Genomic DNA, 17,526 nt, shown 5'->3' with positions numbered 1-17,526 from the left:
ATTTGTGTACACCGTTTTTTTGTGTATTGTACATTTGTAACTGGTTTTGTATGTAGCGACATGTGTACATAGAGAAAAGTGCTATGAAAGTTGTGTAGTTTGTGTTCTTGTATGTTTGGTGTGTGTGTGTGTGTGTGTGTGTGTGTGTGTGTGTGTGTGTGTGTACGTACATGCCTGTGCTGCTTTGGTGTTTATGCCACAGGACACTTTAAATTACACTACCATGACACAACTATACAACCAAACAGACGTTTGTCAAACACCAGCACAACCAAACGATTGAGACACACACACACACACACACACACACACACACACACACACACACACACACACACACACACACACACACACACACATACACACACATACATACACATACACACTTTCCATACATGACAACCTTCGTCATCTCAGTTAATACATCTACACAACCACAATTATAAAATCAACCACAATTCCCTGTCAGTCACACCCAACTAGCTACTAAGCCCTCGCTATCCCTCTACCTCTGCTAGCTCCTCCTTTCTCCTCTCAACTATTCAGATAGGGTTATTATTCCCCTTTCCACTCTTCTATCCGCTCTATCCAGCAGCCATACCCTATTTGCCCTCTTTTCCCTTTCAACCCATTTTACCTACGTACTCTCATTATGCAGATTGTCTTATCGCGGTCCACCCTTTAATTACATATTACCTATTTTTCCCGTTTTATGAATGCAGGTTCACTGCATTCGGACCCAAATTATAACCCATTACCTCTGCATTCCAGACCTAGATAATGGCCTGATCAGTCAGGTTGTTGGTGCTAGCAGCCCGCGTTCCAACTTAACCACCACAGCCAGGCTGATCAGGAGCTGATTCCCATCAGAATCACGAACTAACCCATTACCTTTAGAGTTGGAAATAGATAAATGGACCCATTTTTCTTTTCCCTCTCTAAAAGAGCTCATTATCTCTAATAAGTGGGTCAATTACTCGTGGATCCCAGAAGGTTTTTAAATTATCCATCTATCATCGTATAATTTTGTATTTAATAAAACGGTAAGGTTTAACTATTTTATTGGGTTTTAATCCTATCGACTACACGAGGATACAGGCTGCATATCACCTGTAAACTGCTAGTCAGGGCTATATATATATATATATATATATATATATATATATATATATATATATATATATATATATATATATATATATGCAAGGAATTCGCGAGAGCATGCGAAATATACACAAACACTGATCTCTGGCTGAAGGAGACTCGAACCTACCAAGGTACGCACTGCGTCTTGTCCTAAGGTTCGTAGGTTCGAGTCTCCTTCAGCCAGAGATCAGTGTTTGTGTATATTTCGCATGCTCTCGCGAATTCCTTGCATTGTTCAAATCTCTAGTAAGGCTGATGCATGCAGGGGATGAGATGAAAAGCTGTAAAGCCTTCTCCCTGAAAGCTGGCTGCCTTGGATCAAACGTGTAGCTCATGCTACACGCCAAGGTATTGTCCAGTGTGGGTAGATTGGTAAATCACTGCGTACCTTGTCCTAAGGTTCGTAGGTTCGAGTCTCCTTCAGCCAGAGATCAGTATATATATATATATATATATATATATATATATATATATATATATATATATATATATATATATATATATATATATATATATTGAAATATACACCAGCAATGTGTATACACTGCAGCTCTCAGTGTATATATGTATTTTGAATAACGATTTTATTTTTTCTATATTGTTCATTATTTTATTGTTATATTTTACTGTATTTTAGTGTATTAATATTATTTATCTCTGATATACAGTTAGCTTATTTAAATGTTAATTTATTGCTCTCTCGTCTCTAGGTTAACTTACAACAGTTTTTACCTCTACTTTGGGTTAAAATGTGAAATTTTTTTGTGGGTTAAATGCGTACTTTAAACATGGGAAATTTTGACTCAGTTCACAACTCGACTAAAAAATTTATGAAGTTCGGTGTTTCGGTCTATCCGGACCGAAGCGTCGTTTATCTTCATCTTTAATGTGTGGGTTGTGGATTGTTCCAGTCACTGTATTGTGACTTGATCTTCCTAATAATTTTTGTGTTCCAGGTTAATATTCAATGTTTCTTTCCGCAGGCATTTGTTCAGCGCCGTGTTTTTAAAGTGTTTCGAGCGATAACTGAAATGTTCGATGTTTAGGGACAGTCGATGTTTTTTATCGTGTTGAGGCGTGATAAAGGCTTACACCTGGGATGTGTTTAGTGATGTTTTATGTATAGGATGTTATTCGTAGTGACTGTGTTTAGGAAATGTTGCAGGTAATATTTGTGGAGACTAAGTGTTGACTTGTGTTGCAGGAGAAGGTGGTTGGGGAGGTGAACACAGTGATCACAGCTGCCCATCTACACTACCAGCAAGTTCAGGTAAGTTCAAGTGAACACGTTCGACGAAGACTCGCGAGTGACGGAGGTGAACAGGAGAAAAAGTTCCAAGGGAGTGAGATCAATTACAAGATTGTAAACAAAGCACGGTACGGGTGGGGTTAGAACCCATGGCGAGTGACTCATTTGTCATGAGTCTTTTATTGTCGCTTGACCAACCAAGAGGGAGGAGAATAAGAAACTGAACCTCATGAAGGATATGTTGGGACGTACAGGGGTATAAGTTTTAGGAAGACCACAGAAATAGTGATAAATAACACGGAAACGTTGACCAAGGTCAAAGTCAGAAGGACAGAGATCGGAGAGAGTCTTGATCGCATCAAGAGAACTTTCAACCGTAAACTTCGGACTTTCTCCGATCTCTGTCGGCCTGACTTGACCTTGTACAACTTTTCCGTGTTATTTGTCCCTCTCTGCCTTATTTCTATGGTCTTCATAAAACTCATAAACTTGATGTCCCTCTACATGCCATCATATCTTCCAGAGGTTCTGTCTCTTATTATCAGCGGGCCTCCAGCAGCAACAGCCTGGTTGACCAGGCAAGCACCAGACGTGCCTGACCCATGGCCGGGCTCAGAGAGAGTAGATTAACTCTCGAAACTCTTCAAAGGTATATCATGCCTCTTAGCTGGCCAGAACTCTTACTCTTTTGGTAGTTTTTTCTGCTCCGTCACTCGCCAGACTTCATCAAACGTGTTGGCCATCTGACCTGTAAGATACTTAACCTTGAAGTTAAATTTGACGAAAGTTTGTAGCTAGTACCTAGGTTCAAGGAAAGTTTGTAGCTAGTACCTAGGTTCAAGGAAAGTTTGTAGCTAGTACCTAGGTTCAAGGAAAGTTTGTGGCTAGTACCTAGGTTCAAGGAAAGTTTGTAGCTAGTACCTAGGTTCAAGGAAAGTTTGTAGCTAGTACCTAGGTTCAAGGAAAGTTTGTAGCTAGTACCTAGGTTCAAGGAAAGTTTGTAGCTAGTACCTAGGTTCAAGGAAAGTTTGTAGCTAGTACCTAGGTTCAAGGAAAGTTTGTGGCTAGTACCTAGGTTCAAGGAAAGTTTGTAGCTAGTACCTAGGTTCAAGGAAAGTTTGTGACTTGTACCTAGGTTCAAGGAAAGTTTGTAGCTAGTACCTAGGTTCAAGGAAAGTTTGTAGCTAGTACCTAGGTTCAAGGAAAGTTTGTGACTTGTACCTAGGTTCAAGGAAAGTTTGTAGCTAGTACCTAGGTTCAAGGAAAGTTTGTAGCTAGTACCTAGGTTCAAGGAAACTTTGTAGCTAGTACGTAGGTTCAAGGAAAGTTTGTAGCTAGTACCTAGGTTCAAGGAAAGTTTGTAGCTAGTACGTAGGTTCAAGGAAAGTTTGTAGCTAGTACCTAGGTTCAAGGAAAGTTTGTGGCTAGCACCTAGGTTCAAGGAAAGTTTGTAGCTAGTACCTAGGTTCAAGGAAAGTTTGTAGCTAGTACCTAGGTTCAAGGAAAGTTTGTAGCTAGTACTTAGGTTCAAGGAAAGTTTGTAGCTAGTACGTAGGTTCAAGGAAAGTTTGTGGCTAGCACCTAGGTTCAAGGAAAGTTTGTAGCTAGTACCTAGGTTCAAGGAAAGTTTGTAGCTAGTACCTAAGTTCAAGGAAAGTTTGTAGCTAGTACCTAGGTTCAAGGAAAGTTTGTAGCTAGTACCTAGGTTCAAGGAAAGTTTGTAGCTAGTACCTAGGCCCAAGGAAAGTTTGTAGCTAGTACCTAGGTTCAAGGAGAGTTTGTAGCTAGTACCTAGGTTCAAGAGAAGTTTGTAGCTAGTACCTAGGTTCAAGGAAAGTTTGTAGCTAGTACCTAGGTTCAAGGAGAGTTTGTAGCTAGTACCTAGGTTCAAGGAAAGTTTGTGGCTTGTACCTAGGTTCAAGGAAAGTTTGTAGCTAGTACCTAGGTTCAAGGAAAGTTTGTAGCTAGTACCTAGGTTCAAGGAAAGTTTGTAGCTAGTACCTAGGTTCAAGGAAAGTTTGTAGCTAGTACCTAGGCCCAAGGAAACTTTGTAGCTAGTACGTAGGTTCAAGGAAAGTTTGTAGCTAGTACCTAGGCCCAAGGAAACTTTGTAGCTAGTACGTAGGTTCAAGGAAAGTTTGTAGCTAGTATCTAGGTTCAAGGAAAGTTTGTAGCTAGTAGTTAGGTTCAAGGAAAGTTTGTGGCTAGTACCTAGGTTCAAGGAAAGTTTGTAGCTAGTAGTTAGGTTCAAGGAAAGTTTGTAGTTAGTACTTAGGTTCAAGGAAAGTTTGTAGCTAGTAGTTAGGTTCAAGGAAAGTTTGTAGTTAGTACTTAGGTTCAAGAGAAGTTTGTAGCTAGTACCTAGGTTCAAGGAAAGTTTGTAGCTAGTACCTAGGTTCAAGGAAAGTTTGTAGCTAGTACCTAGGTTCAAGGAAAGTTTGTAGTTAGTACTTAGGTTCAAGGAAAGTTTGTAGTTAGTACTTAGGTTCAAGGAAAGTTTGTAGTTAGTACTTAGGTTCAAGGAAAGTTTGTAGTTAGTACTTAGGTTCAAGGAAAGTTTGTAGTTAGTACTTAGGTTCAAGGAAAGTTTGTAGTTAGTACTTAGGTTCAAGGAAAGTTTGTAGTTAGTACTTAGGTTCAAGGAAAGTTTGTAGTTAGTACTTAGGTTCAAGGAAAGTTTGTAGTTAGTACTTAGGTTCAAGGAAAGTTTGTAGTTAGTACTTAGGTTCAAGGAAAGTTTGTAGTTAGTACTTAGGTTCAAGGAAAGTTTGTAGTTAGTACTTAGGTTCAAGGAAAGTGTCTAGTACCTGTCAATTTCAAGTGTTGATGGTGAGTGGGATGAGTGATTGAGGGTGGATGAATGAGGGTGGGTAAGGGTGGATAAGGGAGGGTGGGTGAGGGTGGATAAGGGAGGGTGGGTGAGGGTGGATAAGGGAGGGTGGGTGATAAAGTTACATAAAATTCTGCAGAAAGCGGCGTCTTTGAGGAATGAAAAAGATGAAAGGTGGTGCTCCCAGAGGAAATTATTTAACTGAATATATTTATGTTACCCCTCCCCTTATTTTGTGATATTTCTCTCTCTCTCTCTCTCTCTCTCTCTCTCTCTCTCTCTCTCTCTCTCTCTCTCTCTCTCTCTCTCTCTCTCTCCCAGTTCTTTCGTATATTTTACCTGTTTAAAATATTGGATCATTTCTTTATATTTTCCTTCATTTCTGTTCGTTTTTTCCTCATTTTTATGACAGTTCATTTTTTCCATGCCTTTCCTTCCCTTTTTCTTTCATCTCTATCACCTCTTTCATCTCCCACTTCCAGCATCTCGTTTTCCACCTCCCCTTCTCCTCCTCTTCCTTCTCTTGTTTCATGTTTTTCCTCTGTTTTTCCCCTTTAGTGCTTGTCTTTGATCCACGTCTTTCTCTTCATCTTTTCTCCACTTTTTCTTCATCTTTCTGCTTCGTCTCCTGTTACCCCATCTCAGTTCCTCCTCCTTCATCCTCCTTCCAATTTTCTCTCCTTTTACCTACTCCTCCTTTCTTCTCTGATATGCCTTCTTCATCCTCTCTCCGCCTCTCCTCATTCTTTTCACCATCCTTCTACCCACTCATCATTCTTCTTCTCATTATCCCTCTACCCACTCATCATTCTTTCCACTTCCCTTTCTTGTGTGCCGCAAGCCAAGGATTAGCTGGGCTGTCTTGTTAAAGTGATCTTGTTTGTAATAGGTGGTGGTCCCAGGTGAAGTATAAGACACATGTAATAGTCTTGCTAAGGTGGCATGTATGTAATTAGGTGGTGGCTGCAAGGTGAAACTTTTACCTAATTTTTTTGTGTGAAATAAATTTTAATTCAATAATTCAGAAATTTTTGTAATTATATATATATATATATATATATATATATATATATATATATATATATATATATATATATATATATATATATATATTATAACATGTTGCCATCAACACATCAGGAGCTTACAAAGTTAGTCTTAGCAAGGCGTCTCTCGGAACGAATTTGCTACAATTAATTACTCACTTTTGCAGCTTTGCAAACTCCTGATGTTCTGATTGCAACACGAAAGACCTAGAACTATCATGTTCAAATCCCCCTGTGGTTGTTTTGCGTGTGTGTGTGTGTGTGTGTGTGTGTGTGTGTGTGTGTGTGTGTGTGTGTACTTACCTAATTGTACTCACCTAATTGTGGTTGCAGGGGTCGAGACTCAGCTCCTGGCCCCGCCTCTTCTCCGATCGCTACTAGGTCGTCTCTCTCTCTACTCCCTGAACTTTATCATACCTCGTCTTAAAGCTATGTATGGTTCCTGCCTCCACTACAGACTGTTCCACTTGTTGACGACTCTATGACTGAAGAAATACTTCCTAACATCCTTTTGACTCGTCTGAGTCTTCAGCTTCCAATTTTGACTCCTTTTTTTCTGTGTCCCATCTCTGGAACATCCTGTCTCTGTCCACCTTATCTATTCCACGCAGTATTTTGTATGTCGTTATGTCTCCCCTAACCCTCCTGTCCTCCAGTGTCGTCAGTCAGATTTCCCTCAACCTTTCTTCGTAGGACATTCCCCTGAGCTCCGGAATTAACCTTATTGCAAACCTTTGCACTTTCTCCAATTTCTTGACGTGCTTGACCAGGTGTGGGTTCCAAACAGGTGCTGCATACTCCAGTATGGGCCTGACGTACACAGTGTACAGTGTCTTGAATGATTCCTTACTAAGGTGTCGGAACACTATTCTCAGGTTTGCCAGGCACCCATATGCTGCAGCAGTTATATGAGTGGTGTGTGCTTCCGGAGATGTGCTCGGTATTATACTCACCCCAAGATCTTTCTCCTTGAGTGACGTTTGCAGTCTTTGGTCACTTAGCCTATACTCTGTCTGCGGTCTTCTTTGCCCTTGTGTGTGTGTGTGTGTGTGTGTGTGTGTGTGTGTGTGTGTGCGCGCGCGTTCGTTCGCATGTGTAGCCGTAATAAAACCTGCCAAAATCTTACTGTTTTTTATGCAGTGAAAAAAATTAATATCTTTCAACATTTTCAAGTTTCTTTTTCAAGAATTTTTAAGGAAATTTGATTTATTTTCCACTAAAACTAAGATTTTTTTTTTTGGGGGGGATTAAAACTCATTAATTTTAGTTCCTAAAAGTGTCTTTTTTTTAACGTTGCATGTGTGTCCTTTTAGTGTGATTGTGTATTGTTATGTATGATGCTGTTATGTATATGGTTATGTATGTGTATTGTTATGTGTAATTCTTTTATAATGTGTATTTTTGACAGGTGGAAGGTGAGGGAGGGTCATCAGCCTCGTCACTGTCTCCTCCTGTGGGCGTGGGGCTGCTGACGGAGGCCCTGCAGCAGCAGCAGCAGCAACAACAGCAGCAGCAGCAGCAGCAGCACACCTACGCTGAAGAGGAACTTGCGCTGCTAGCGGGGTCCCCGCTGCCAGAGATGGAGACTGTAGAGCTGGAGGTGACTAAAGATCACCACGGCCTTGGCATCACCATTGCTGGATACGTCTGCGAGAAAGGTCAGCTTCTGCATGTGTGTGGGATAATAATCTTTTCTGGTTTCTGGTCTCTGGTCTCCAGGTGCTGGGTACCGTATTTTCCGGCATATAAGGCGCGCTTCCTCTCCTCCCACGAAAAGTGTTTGAAAATTAGCCTGCGCCTTATATGATCAAGGTCAAGCGTAGGCTCTGGGTTAAGCTTTAGCAGTTGTCTACTAACGTGTTCGTGTGCCTTATATGCCGGAAAATACCGTATATCTTATCTTGAATTTGTGCAACAACACCAACCACTGATTACGTTCCTTTGTATTGATTATTATAATTATTATACTGATAAAGCCACTACTTTGCGAAACGTCTACAAAATAGATACCCAGATGCTACACTTGTGTCTAATTCATCATCATGTCGGTAATGTCTACCATTGATACTGTAACTGAGGGAAAGAGTCGAGTCTTCGTCCTGAGAAAAGTAAATTTTACTGTAGGGGATCACCAATAACCTGCTTGGTCACAGACCTGGCTGGTGGTGGTAAATTTTGAGCAGCTCTTTTCAGCTTTTTGTTTACTTCCCGAAATCTGTTGTCCGAGTGCAAGGATTGTAATAATGATTCAAGTTAGAAGTAAATCCTGTGAATCAGTCACAGTGACAGGGTTATCATTTCATTTCTTTGATTCACTTTGTGATGAATATGTAGGCAAATGGGTCGCCAGGTTGACCAGGCATTGGCCAGAAAAGTCTGGCGGAGGCCTGACTGCAATAGTAGGAAAACTCTCGAAGCCGCTGAAATATAATACGGGTTTTGCTACCCATTACTTACATGTACATGTTTTACGTATACACAGATGGTGATCAAGCTGTGTTGTATGGAGTCAGTCTTAGTCATTTTGATGAAAATTAGACACGTGTGCAACATCTGGGTATCTTTATTGTAGACGTTTCGCCATCCAGTGCCTTTATCAATACATATTCAAGTCTTTTTCTTGATCATGTCCGTGGTCCCAGACAATTTAACCAGAAGGTATCAAAAACTTCTGGAACAAGTAGTAGTCTTCAAGAGGAAACTGGACAACTATCTTCACCAGGTGCCAGATCAACCAGGCTGTGGTTGATCTGGTGGCCAGCGGGCCACCACCAATAACAGCCTGGTTGACTAAGCAAACACCAGACGAACCTGGACCATGGCCGGGATTCGGGAGTAGAAAAAATCGCGGAACTCATCAGAGGTATATCAAAGGTAACTGTATGCACCTCTCTGGCACCCTGACTTGCCTTTAATACTGGCAACATCTACATTGGCACTGTTCAGCGGGTGTTGCACTCAAAAGGAATTTTCCAGGTGCCTTGATTTAATCTCTTTGGCTTTGAAGAAGTAGTTGATATTTCGGGTAACCACAACTCGCAGTTATGTTACCAAGTAATAACTGATTTTTCCAGTGAATTTTGTAGCCAATACTAATGTTGTCTACACTCTGTCGAGGTAGGAACTCACAACTCAAACTAACCTTCCCTCCGACGTGTTTATAGTTTGGTGAGTAAAAAGAGAAACAGACAGAGGCATAGAAAGAGAAAGATACAAACAGACAGACAGAGGCATAGAAAGAGAAAGATACAAAGGTACATTAATGTAGAGATATATACAGAGAAAGAGATAGAGAGGGAGAGAAAGAGAGAGAGAGAGAGAGAGAGAGAGAGAGAGAGAGAGAGAGAGAGAGAGAGAGAGAGAGAGATACAGACAAAGAGATAGGGAGAGAAAGAGAGAAATGGAAGAATGTTTGGTGTATGACAAAGCACGCGCACCCCACCAGTGTCTCCCGGGAGTCGCGTAATCAAAACAACGACGAAGCTGTCGACGAAACGACAAGGGAGAAGGTGCAGGGGAGAGGAACGGTCAACGCCACTGGTAATCACCCTTGATCCGAGGAAGGGGAGGACAACTTCGCTTCTCCTGATAAAGAACTCTTCACCAGCACCAAAGCTTTGAACGTAGCAGTAGTAATGGGAGAAGGAAGTAAGGAAGCCTAGTCCCAGGCTGGGCTGGGAGGGTATTAAGACTACCAGTGTTGTTGTTACTCCACCTGTTGAGACCCATAGTAAGTCAACTCGTTAAACTATCTCAGCTAACTCTTCAAAGAAGCCTCGCAACTTAGCTGATTAACTGGGGGAAAAAATAAACCGGATTAGACTGGCCAGTTATCCTTGTTAAGAGCAGGCTCAAGACCAGGCTATATGTAATATTAAAGACCAGACTTTTGTAATATTTAAAACTAGGCTCAAGCCAGGCTTTATATAATAATTCAGACCAGGCTTTATATATTTCAGACCAGGCTTTATATGATATTTCACACCAGGCTTTATATATTTCAGACCAGGCTTTATATAATATTTCAGACCGCGCTCTATATCCTGCTATTAAGACAAAGCTCTGTATGGTACTTAACTGTGTAGAATGTGCAATATGTTTCTCTTCTATAATGAGCTGGGCAGTTTTGTACCTGTGGTATACCTGTGGCCTGTTTCGTGAATTCTGCTCTCGAAGTCTGTGCTGAGACCAAACTCCATTTATTGACTGCTTGCTCAAGCAGGTTCTTGTCAGCGGCTCGCAGGCAGGGTGGGAGGGAGAGAGCCTTGTGTTTTACTACTCATCTCATCTCTCGGGATTGCTGTGGTTCCTTCCCTTCCTTCCCCCTCCCTTCTATCCCTCCCCTTCCCCTCCCTCCCTTCTTTCCTTTCCCTTCCTTCCCTTCCCTCCGTCCCTTCTTTCCCTCCCCTCCCTTTTTTACCTCCCCGTCCCTCCCTCCCTTCGTTCCTTCCCTTCCCTCCCTCCCTTCACTTTTTCTCCTTTCTTCCCTCGCAGCTATCTACCTATTTCTTAATTTTTGTCAACTACTCAGGAAACACTTTTTAAACTTTGTGGTTTTCTTTCTGTTTATTGAAGGTAACTAGCACGTGAAATACCTCTTACCTGCCCCTTAAGTGACTCCTTTGAAGGATATGCCTGCTCCAGCAGCTGTCTTGTGTTTCTCTCTCTCTGTCTCTCTCTCTCTCTCTCTCTCTCTCTCTCTCTCTCTCTCTCTCTCTCTCTCTCTCTCTCTCTCTCTCTCTCTCTCTCTCTCTCTCTCTCTCTCTCTCTCTCCTGGTCTTGACATTCTTCTCAACACACTTAAATACATAACAAAACGCCAATACTTTTTGAAGACGAGTTTAGAAAGTCTGAGTTAATATTACTCTAAGTATTTTCAAGTAATATTTTTGACTGCGTTGAATAACTTCTTATATGTAAGTTTTTTTTTTGGGGGGGGGGAGACTGCCCTCATTTCTAATAACCTGTCATGTTCTCTACAAATGATTTGTGGGCCACTGCTTCCTCGCGAGAAAATTTACCAGAGAAACATATTGGAAGCCGCAGGCACCTCTCTCTCTCTCTCTCTCTCTCTCTCTCTCTCTCCTATGGTCATCTTTTTAATTTTTTTTTTTGGTCGTCAACAGAGGAGCTGTCTGGCATCTTCGTCAAGTCTATCAACATTGGAAGTGCTGCCGACAGGACGGGTCTCATCCAGGTCAATGACCAGATTGTTCAGGTAAGCCCAAGTACAGGTCCATGTACAGGTGACAGAACTGTACATGTCATCAGGTCACTGCACACGCTATTAACATGTCATTGTACATGTTATCAACAAGTCACTGTATATATCAACAGGTCAGAGTACATAATAGGTCATTGTACATATCTACAGGTCACTATGCAGGTCTTCACCTCTTTACTGGGGATGTGCCTTGATGTTGGTAAAGAGTTTTGATCCAAGGAGTTCTAGCTATGATCTTTCTTGGATCAAACCATATTACCTACTCTTCCCTATGCACTGTGTATATCCCCTGGGGTAATATTGACTGTATATCCCCTGGGGTAATATTGACTGTATATCCCCTGGGGTAATATTGACTGTATATCCCTTGGGGTAATATTGACTATATCCCTTGAGGTAATATTGACTATATCCATTGGTTAATATTGACTGTATATCCTCGGGGGTAATATTGACTGTATATCCTCGGGGTAATATTGACTGTATATCCTCCGGGGTAATATTGACTGTATATCCTGGGGGTAATGTTGACTGTATATTCTCTCTTTAGGGTTTTATTTACTAGTTATTCTTGCCTTACGTGTGTGTATGTGTGTACTCACCTATTTGTGGTTGCAGGGGTCGATTCATAGCTCCTGGCCCCGCCTCTTCACTGATTGCTACTAGGTCCTCTCTCTCCCTGCTCCATGAGCTTTATCATACCTCGCCTTAAAACTATGTATGGTTCTCGCCTCCACTACGTCACTTTCTAGGCTATTCCACGGCTTGACTACTCTATGACTGAAGAAATACTTCCTAACATCCCTTTGATTCATCTGAGTCTTCAACTTCCAATTGTGACCTCTTGTGTCTGTGTCCCTTCTCTGGAACATCCCGTCTTTGTCCACCTCGTCTATTCCACGCAGTATTTTATATGTCGTTATCATGTCTCCCCTGACCCTCCTGGCCTCCAGTGTCGTGTGTGTGTGTGTGTGCGTGTGTGTGCATGTGTGCGCGTGCGTGTGTGTGTGTGTGTGTGTGTGTGTGTGTGTGTGTGTGTGTGTGTGTGTGTGTGTGTGTGTGTGTGTGTGTGTGTGTGTCTGTGTGTAAGAGAAAGAGAGAGTAACAAGAGTGGACCTACAAAATCTAGCATGCAGCAGCCTGGAGTATAAAGTGTTGGCATTGGAGGCCAGACAAGTGGCACTCAGCCTCAGTGATGTAGTGCCAGAACTCTCATGTGTCAAGCACAGTGCCACACGGCAGCACATGCTGTCAAGCACAGTGGCACATTGTCCTACGTGAAGCAGGTCCGCCTCTTTGCACCACCAGATGGCAGTGCAGCTTTCTGGGAAGATATGGTCTTGGCATAGAAAATACGCGGAGGGTTATTGTCACCTGCTGTCAGTCAGGAGCTGCGGGCCACCAGCAGCAACAGCCTGGTTGACCAGGCTAGCACCAGACAATCCTAGCCCATGACCGGGCTCCGGGAGTAGAATGACACTCGGAACTAATCAAAGGTATATCGAAGTGTCACCTGCTGTCAGTGCTACCTACTGTCAGGGCCACCTATCAATCACAGCACCACCTGCTACTAATCAGCGCCACCTGTCGCAGTGCCAATCACCGGCACTTTTCCTGGTCGTGGGATAATCTGTTGACTCCCATAATGGATATGGGAATAATTAGAATGGGAATAATCAGAATGGGAATAATTGGAATGGGAAATCAAAGTCATTGGTCCCTGGAAGGTAAACAGGACTTGGTGTAGTGAGAAGGAGAGATGTGAGATGCTTTGTTTGGAGGATGACAGGTTTTGTGTAGATGAGTAGAGGAAAGGAGGATGGAAGGAAGGGGAGTAAGTGGGAAGGAAAAGAGGGGGAGGGAAGAAGGAACTGAGAGTACATGAGAGAGGCAGATAGCAAAAGACTGTTTAGTCTACATCGAGATTAAAGTGTTTGTCCAGATGGTTCTTAGTGACTGTCCAGATGGTTCTTAGTGACTGTCCAGATGGTTCTTAGTGACTGTCCAGATGGTTCTTAGTGACTGTCCAGATGGTTCTTAGTGACTGTCCAGATGGTTCTTAGTGACTGTCCAGATGGTTCTTAGTGACTGTCCAGATGGTTCTTAGTGACTGTCCAGCACTTTAACCCTTAAATTGTCCAGACATAGATCAACGTTTTTTCAACATATGAATGTAAAAAAAGTAGATCTTTTTTTTTTTTACATTTGAAAACGTGTAAAAAAACTTTGATATACTTGTTTTTTTGTTTTATTTGAAGATATGTAAAAAAACGTAGATGTACTTTTGGAGCACTACGCATGTGAACGTAGATCTGCTGGGACAGTTTAAGGGTTAAGAACCAGTGGGAGGCAGGGAGGGTGATCGAGTGTAGGGACAGTGAGGAGGGAGATGGGGGAGGGAGGGAGGGAGTATGAAGGAAGCAGGGAGAATGAGGGAGGCAGGAAGGAATTGCACAAGTAATACAAAGACAGACACTCGAAGTTGGGAGAGGGAGATAAGGAGAGAATTAGGGAGGGAGGGAGGTAGAGGTGGATGAATGACTGTACATAAAACTGATCCAGAAGAAATTTAATGGGATGGCGCTGGTCATTTAAAGAAGTGAGGGGAATGTGAGGGGGGAGATGTAATGAACGAGGGGCTGATGATGGAGGTTAGAAAGCGAAAGATTGGAGCAGGCGCAAGGAGTGAGCGAATGGGGAAGATGTAAGGAGTGAAGGAATGGGGAAGATGTAAGAAGTGAAGGAATGGGGAAGATGTAAGAAGTGAAGGAATGGGGAAGATGTAAGAAGTGAAGGAATGGGGAAGATGTAAGAAGTGAAGGAATGGGGAAGATGTAAGAAGTGAAGGAATGGGGAAGATGTAAGAAGTGAAGAAATGGGGGAAATATAATGAATAAAATAATGGGGGATGGTAATGAGGGAAGAAGGGGGGGGGAGGAGAGTAATTATGGTAAGGAATGGAGGAGAAGCCGAGGCTGGAAGGTCAAATAGAGGGATCAGAGGAAACTGAAGAAATTAATTGTTAAAGAAAACTAGTGAGGCGTGATTAGAGAGAGAGAGAGAGAGAGAGAGTAAATGGTTAGGGAAGTGTGAGAAAAATTATTTTTAATGGTAAAAAGGACAACATAGAATATTTTTTTTAGAAAATAACAACACTGTAATAATCATCATCATAATAATATAATAATATTCTAATAATAATGTAATCTAATAATAATGTAATAATAATTAATAATAATAATGTAATAATGATATTCTAATAATGTAATAATAATCTAATAAAAATATAATAATGATAATCTGATAATAATGTAATATTCTAATAATAATAACAATAATAATAATGCTAATAATAATGTAAGATTTATGATAGTGTTATGATAGTGTTGGTGGGGTGAAATATACTGCAGATCATCCGTAATAATGGACACTTTTTCCCTCTGTGACACATAACCTTTAAGACGTCTCTTCTCACAGTGTCTTATCATTGTCTTGCCTTGTTCTCTCAGTGTTCTCTCAGGATGGTCTCGCTCTCGTCTCAGGATGGTCTCGCTCTCTCTCTGGGTTCTCTCATCGTCTCTTTATATCGTAGTTTTCTCGTGAGGGTCTTGGCCTCTCTCTCTCTTTCTCTCTCTCTTGTTTATCTCACTATAAATCTCTTATAATCATGGGTATTATCATTATAATTCCGTTTTTACGATTTATTTACGAAACGACAATATTTACATATTGTCGGTAATTCTACCAACTTTATTACAATGTTTACACTGTTTAATGTTTTTTTTTAAACATTTTAAATATTAGATTTGAGTTGTTGACAAAGTTGCCGTAAATATTTTTGGTTAAAAATATGCTCGGTTTTTAACTTTATTATGTGGCTATATAGATTTTTTGTTGTTGTTGATAAGTAATAAAAGTTTGGATTTTTTTTTTTTTTTGTAATTGAGTATTTTTTGGTTAAGGCATTTTTTGTAACAGTGGTGTTTTTCACACCGCCACCGCTGGCACTACGACCACCATCACTATCACCACCATCACTCTCACCACCACTTCCACCATCACCACCACTACCAGCACTACCACCAGCACTACCACCACCACCCACCACCACTACCACTACCACCACCACTACCACCACCACCCACCACCACTACCACTACCACTACCACCCCCACTACCACTACCAATACCACCACCACCACCTCTACCACAGGCACCACCACCACTACCACCCCACCACCACTACCACCCCACCACCACTACTACCACCACTACCACTACCACCCCCACCACCACAACCACCACTAACACTACCACCACCACTACCACCACCACCACCACTACCACCACCACTACCACTACCACCACCACTACCACCACCACTACCACCACCACTACCACTACCACCACCACCCACCACCACTACCACCACCACTACCACTACCACCACCACCCACCACCACCCACCACCACTACCACCACCACTACCACCACCACCACCACCCACCACCACTACCACCACCACTACCACCACCACCCACCACCACCACCACTACCACCACCACTACCACCACCACTACCACCACCACCACCACTACCACCACCACTACCACTACCACCACCACTACCACCACCACTACCACCACCACTACCACTACCACCACCACCCACCACCACTACCACCACCACTACCACTACCACCACCACCCACCACCACTACCACCACCACCACCCACCACCAAAGTTATCCATTTATTAATTGACGCTCTTAGTTATCATTTTCCCCACAAACACAACCCAAGAGGAGTGTATATATCATTGTATATACACTGAAAGTCTAACATAATCCATATACCGGATACTAAAATATTTTTGAATGTTATTGTACAGGTCAGTCGTGATCTTACTGACCTTCATACACCTCACACCTTGTGGAAAAATCCTTCGGAGAACCGATAAGTTTATAAATTAGGCACATGTTTAACACCTGGGTATACTGTGGAGACCTTTCGCCACACAGTGGCTTCATCAGTCCTATACAAAGAATGGTGAAAATCAGAGTGAGTTTGAGGTAATCAATCCATCAAAACTGATGGACTGATTACATTGACTCAAGGCTGAAGGACTGACCACCTCAAACCAAACTTATTCTAATCTTCACCATTTCTTCTCTGCATTGGACTGACGAAGCCACTGTGTGGCGAAACGTTTCCACAATAAAGATACCCAAGTGTAATTTATCAACCTCACACCTTCATACCTGTTGCATCAGACCTGGCATCGCCCCCGCAGACAGGTCTTGTGCCCAACTCTACAGGTGTTTGCTGCATGCAGCTTCATTTGGAAATACCTGAAAAGACTTGTACAGGTCCTTTGAATCTAATAGATTTTGTTTAAACTCCAGGTTGATGGTCAGTCTCTATCCGGGTTGAGTAACCACGCTGCTGTGGACGTGCTGCGGGCCACTGGCCAGGTGGTCCGCTTGCGGTTGGCCAGGTACCTGAGGGGACCCAAGTACGAACAACTACAGCAGGCCATTGCTAACTCAGAACTGAAAACCACGCCTACCACGCCCAACCCACCTAGAGCTCCAGTGAGTGTTCCACTCGTTGTTAGGGGTTCCAGTGTTGATGCTGTCATCTTGCTTGTGATACCATCACAGTGGTAACCTATGATGGTATCACCTTGTGTGTGACACCATCACAGTGTTAACCAATACTTGTGACACCATCACAGTGTTAACCAATACTTGTGACACCATCACAGTGTTAACCAATACTTGTGACACCATCACAGTGTTAACCAATACTTGTGACACCATCACAGTGTTAACCAATACTTGTGACACCATCACAGTGTTAACCAATACTTGTGACACCATCACAGTGTTAACCAATACTTGTGACACCATCACAGTGTTAACCAATACTTGTGACACTATCACAGTGTTAACCAATACTTGTGACACCATCACAGTGTTAACCAATACTTGACACCATCACAGTGTTAACCAATACTTGTGACACCATCA

General features: G+C 42.2%; 1 protein-coding gene across 1 annotated transcript in view; it reads left to right on the top strand.

Annotated features, from left to right (window-relative positions):
• The window catches only part of LOC128703604 (multiple PDZ domain protein), a 623,082-nt gene that overhangs the window by 166,384 nt on the left and 439,172 nt on the right, over window positions 1-17,526 (top strand). Inside the window, exons 6-9 of the mRNA XM_070101112.1 lie at window positions 2,351-2,416; window positions 7,680-7,929; window positions 11,398-11,489; window positions 16,900-17,088. Of these exons, the coding sequence (XP_069957213.1) occupies window positions 2,351-2,416; window positions 7,680-7,929; window positions 11,398-11,489; window positions 16,900-17,088 (597 nt within the window). The remainder of the gene's footprint in view (window positions 1-2,350; window positions 2,417-7,679; window positions 7,930-11,397; window positions 11,490-16,899; window positions 17,089-17,526) is intronic.

The sequence above is a fragment of the Cherax quadricarinatus genome, chromosome 76 (genome assembly GCF_038502225.1).
Source record: "Cherax quadricarinatus isolate ZL_2023a chromosome 76, ASM3850222v1, whole genome shotgun sequence".
Classification (NCBI taxonomy): Eukaryota; Metazoa; Arthropoda; class Malacostraca; order Decapoda; family Parastacidae; genus Cherax; species Cherax quadricarinatus.
The sequence above is the reverse complement of the archived record's forward strand: the minus strand, read 5'-3'. Positions and strand labels throughout refer to the sequence as shown.